Source organism: Ursus americanus, chromosome 21 (assembly GCF_024610735.1).
Source record: "Ursus americanus isolate L20-20 chromosome 21, mUrsAme1.1.p, whole genome shotgun sequence".
Lineage (NCBI taxonomy): Eukaryota > Metazoa > Chordata > Mammalia > Carnivora > Ursidae > Ursus > Ursus americanus.
In genome coordinates this window covers 7,620,326-7,624,768 of record NC_142147.1, presented here as the reverse complement: position 1 = coordinate 7,624,768, position 4,443 = coordinate 7,620,326, and the positions used below count along the sequence as shown (strand labels likewise).

General features: G+C 56.7%; 1 protein-coding gene across 1 annotated transcript; it reads left to right on the top strand.

Moving 5' to 3' along the window:
* Positions 1–392: 392 nt before the first annotated feature.
* Positions 393–3,762, top strand: CBLN1 (cerebellin 1 precursor). Its single transcript, XM_045806930.2, has 3 exons — positions 393–656; positions 802–921; positions 2,166–3,762. Exons 1-3 carry the CDS (start codon positions 393–395, stop codon positions 2,361–2,363), a joined length of 582 nt encoding a protein of 193 aa, XP_045662886.1. The 3' UTR covers positions 2,364–3,762.
* The last annotated feature ends 681 nt before the right edge of the window (positions 3,763–4,443 follow it).

Sequence of the window (4,443 nt, the reverse complement as noted above, 5' to 3'; positions counted from 1 at the left end):
AGGCGGCGGTCCGCGCCTTTGTGCCCGGCGCGCGCTCTCCGCCCGCTCCGGCTGCAGCGCCGGCTGCATCAATAATTCAGAGCGGCGGCAGCGGCGGCGGTGGCGGGTGTGAGCAGGTGGCGGCGGAAGCAGCGGGGACCGAGAGGCAGCGGCTATGCATCCAAGTGCGGCTGGGCAGCCGCGGCACCCCTGAGGCCCGGGCGGGGCTCCGGGAGCATCGCGCGGGGGGCACGCTTGCCTGGGAGTGCAAGGAAGAGCAGTAGTGTCCGGAGCGGCGTCTGTGAAGCTGCGCACGGAGCTGAGGAGGGGGCTTCGGAGTGGGGCTGGGGCGGGGGGGGCGGCTGGCGCAAGCAGCCCCCGGGGTGGGGGGCGGGGTGGGCGCCGGCGTCGCGATGCTGGGTGTCGTGGAGCTGCTGCTGCTGGGGGCGGCGTGGCTGGCGGGCCCGGCCCGCGGGCAGAATGAGACGGAGCCCATCGTGCTGGAAGGCAAGTGCCTGGTGGTGTGCGACTCCAACCCAACGTCCGATCCCACGGGCACAGCTCTGGGCATCTCTGTACGCTCTGGCAGCGCCAAGGTGGCTTTCTCTGCCATCAGAAGCACCAACCACGAGCCGTCCGAGATGAGTAATCGCACTATGATCATCTACTTTGACCAGGTGAGTGCTCCATGCAGATTGGTTTGCGGGGCGGGGGAGAGGTGGAAGGTTGATGTTCGATCCACTCCTAGGCTCTGCAGAGGCTCGGGGACAGGAGTTCGGGACTGACTCTTGTCTACTCCCCTTCGTTCCCGTCTCCTTATAGGTACTAGTGAACATCGGGAACAACTTTGATTCAGAACGCAGCACTTTCATCGCCCCGCGCAAAGGGATCTACAGTTTTAACTTCCACGTGGTTAAAGTCTACAACAGACAGACCATTCAGGTCAGCCACCGCCTCAGGGTCTGGCCCCGGCCCGGTAGGGGGCTATTAGCTGTAAGAGAGAGCGGGCCGTATGAGAGTGGGCGATAGAACCGGCAGCTGCGTGTGCCTGGGGTTGCTTGGGTGGACGAGTAGCAGGGGCTCACAGTTCTGTGGCTTGGACTGTCTCTTGCTTCTTTCGCGGGCTCTTGGAACCTAGCCCCCTTCCCACACAGAGTTTCCTGCCTTCACCTTCTGGGCCCCTCCAAAGAGGTCCTCCCCCTTTCCAACGGGACTGCAGGGATTTCCCATAGCGGTTGCTGGTTAGCATCAGAGACAGTTCCCTGGGACCTTCACCTTCAGCACCACAGACAGGATCCCCATCCCCTGTCCCAGCTCGGACGCCTGGACTCCTGTGTGCGTGCCTTCAGCACCAAGCTCAGGGGGACTCCTGGCATCCCTCTGGGGACGGACTCTGGGTTTTTGAACTACCAGCGCCGACCCCAAGCAGTTTGAAGGGTGGAGAAAGAAGGGAGGGAGTGTAGTGCTACTCCCTCCGGGCTCCAACCGTGCTCCAGCCAGCACTCACCGGCTCTCCAGGTTCCCGAAGGTGTCCAGGTTTCCATTGGGCAGAGACAGAAGGCAGGATGCACGGCTGGGGAGAGGGCACTGGGCCTTTGGCTGCCGATGCCACGGCAAGGGCAAAAGGAGGTGGTGGCGGCGGGGTTGGATCTGGGATAGGAATTGAGTCTGGGTTTGGGGATGAAGCACAGAGTGCAGCCCTGGCGGAATTTCTCACCCGCCAGAACCCTTGCCCGGCTTCTCCACTGTGTCTCCAGGGTATCCAGGCAGCTAGGGCCAGGAGGAACTAGGGTTTTCATTGGTTTTGTTTGTTCTCCCGGAAACTCCAGTTGCCTGAGTTTCTCTTTGAATGGGGGTGCGGGGGGGGGCGCGAAAGTCTCAGGGCACCTGAGCCACCTACGGGTTCATTAAACTGGATAAAAGAGCGCAGTCGGGATTTGCTTGGCGCGCTCAAGGAATGAAAGTGACTCTTGGGGGGCAGGCCCTTCCTGTCACCCAGTTTGGCTGTCTTTCGTCCCATTCAACCCTCAGCAGTAAGCTGCAAAGCCCCTTTTTCTACGCCCACCCCTTCCACCATGTTCCCAGGCCTTTATGGCTGTTAGCCAAGTGGCGAAGGTTCGCGTCTTTACCGCCGCTTCGGGACCCGCCTAGGTTGCTCCTCTGACGCAGGCCTTTCTCTTTCCCAGGTGAGCCTCATGTTAAACGGGTGGCCGGTGATTTCAGCCTTTGCTGGTGACCAGGACGTGACCCGGGAGGCCGCCAGCAATGGAGTTCTAATCCAGATGGAGAAAGGCGACCGAGCATACCTCAAGCTGGAGCGGGGGAACTTGATGGGGGGCTGGAAGTACTCGACCTTCTCCGGATTCCTGGTGTTTCCCCTCTGACTGGCTCATCGCCGGAATGGAGGCGGGGAGAGGGCGAAGGCAGGAGGAAGGCAGGAGGGGGGATGAGAAAGAGGCTGAAATCTAGAGGACGAGAAAGCGGCACGACTTGAAACTTCCTACATGTTCCCCAGCTGTATCCGGGTAAAAGGTGCGCGCCGGCGGTCGGACCACTCTGTCCGTTTCCTCATTAGGAGGAGTAAATTCCGCTTAGCTCTGCGCACTCCCATTTCCAAAAATAAACTCGTCTCCCCCATTCCGGTTGAAGTAATCAAGAGAGACTGCCTTGTCATTGTTTCCACCCCCATGTTCCTATTCCCTACAATTTATACGAAAGAAACTTTGTATTTCACTGCATAATGTGAAATATCTTCCTCAGATCCCTCTGAATCTTTCCACCTGCTGACATCTAACATGCCCCTCCCCTCTTTTTAGTTTGGAGAGGGGATAAGGTTTTTGTTTGGTTTTTGTTTTGTTTTGAATGAGGGAGGTAGTTTTAATTTGGCGAGTATTGCTCTTAAAACACCGCTCAAGAGTTAATTAGCTGAAGATACGTTGTGTCCTCCCGCTGCTCGTTACCAGAGAAAGGACTCACCTTAGGGGTGACTGGTTCAAAAATATATATATAAATATATATCATTTGTATTCAAAGAACTCTTCCCAGTGGAAACTGGCTGTATTTCCGTATTTCTATGTCCTATTCGGAGTGATCGTGAAATCTAAGGCTGCTTGATGTCTTGATGCTTGTCAATGCCCTCGTGTTCTGTGGCTCCACTAAATGCCAGGAGGTTCTTCCGGACGCTTCCTCGTCCTCTGTAACATACGTGTGAATAGCCAAGATTTAATTTTGCTTTAACCCAATAAAGTTGAAGTGGGACTTTTATTTTTCTGGAACAGCTTTCTAAACTCCGCATCTTCCCCAGCGGCAAGGTTTGGGGGCGGGCTGTGGAAGGGCGAGGCTCAGAGGCGCGGGAAGTCGACGACTTGGTGATAAGGCAACCTGAGAAAGGCCGGGGCTCATCCTTGCAAAGCCGGCCTGCGCTCCTTTTTGCGCCAGGCCTAGAGCCAGCCCCGCATTCGCCTGTGCTCCCTGCTTTGGCCGAAATCTTGGTAGGCCCGGCGCCACTACCGGCCTGGAAGCGAAGTTTGGATTTTTCGAAGTCCAAATGCATCAGGAAGAATCCCAGTTCGAGGAGCCGGCACGATTCCCACGCCTGTGCCTCCGGATTTCCCCAACCGTCCGCCCCACAGTTCCCGAAGCAGCGTTGTTTTATACCAGCGCCTCTGAATCCCGAGTCCGCCCGCCGTATTCCCGGGGCTCCCAGGACCTGGGATTGCGCTCAACGCAGGACTTCTATTCAAGAGGTTCGTCCAGGAGTTTTGATTGTATCGGAACATAATGTGAAAGCAAAATTGAAATAAACGACTTCGTTTTAAGTCTGGAAGTCTGACCCAGTCGTTTCAGCAGCGGGGAGGTCGGGGTCCATGAAGGGGCTGTCAAGGGCCTGGGGCAAAGTCTGGGCCTGGATGGGCACCTCTGGCTTTGGTCCTTTTAGAAGTTTTTTCCTAGCCGAGATTCAGGGGTGAATTTAATTGGTTCCTGGGGGGTGGAGAGAAGAGGGTAATAATAGCACAATAAGCAACGTTTCTCGTAATTCCTGCGGCTCCTCTGATTGAAATTAACCGAACAAGCAGCCTTCCTTGAATCGCGGGACCTGTTCCTCCTCCGCGCTCAATCCTAGGGGCCAGTATCACTAAGGGCGCGCTCGGAAGCCCCAGCGGCCCGGGGTCCCGCGGCGGATAGGTAGGGACTTCAAGAGTGAGGAGTGCTTTTCTCTTCCTGTCCCACAATTCTCTCCCCCATAGTCAGTCCCCAGGGAAGTGTGGAGAGGTTTAAGAAGAAAAGCTATTCTTTTTAAAAAAGGAACACTTGAAAAAATGCTATCTCCGCATTCTTCCGGTTGGGAGGGAGAGATCAAGGACAACGGGAGCCTTTGGCGGAACTAACTAGACCCAACCGCTATGTCCCGGAACAGCCAGCCCGCCAGGCGCGCACCCACGGTGCGCCTGGTATTCTCCTCTT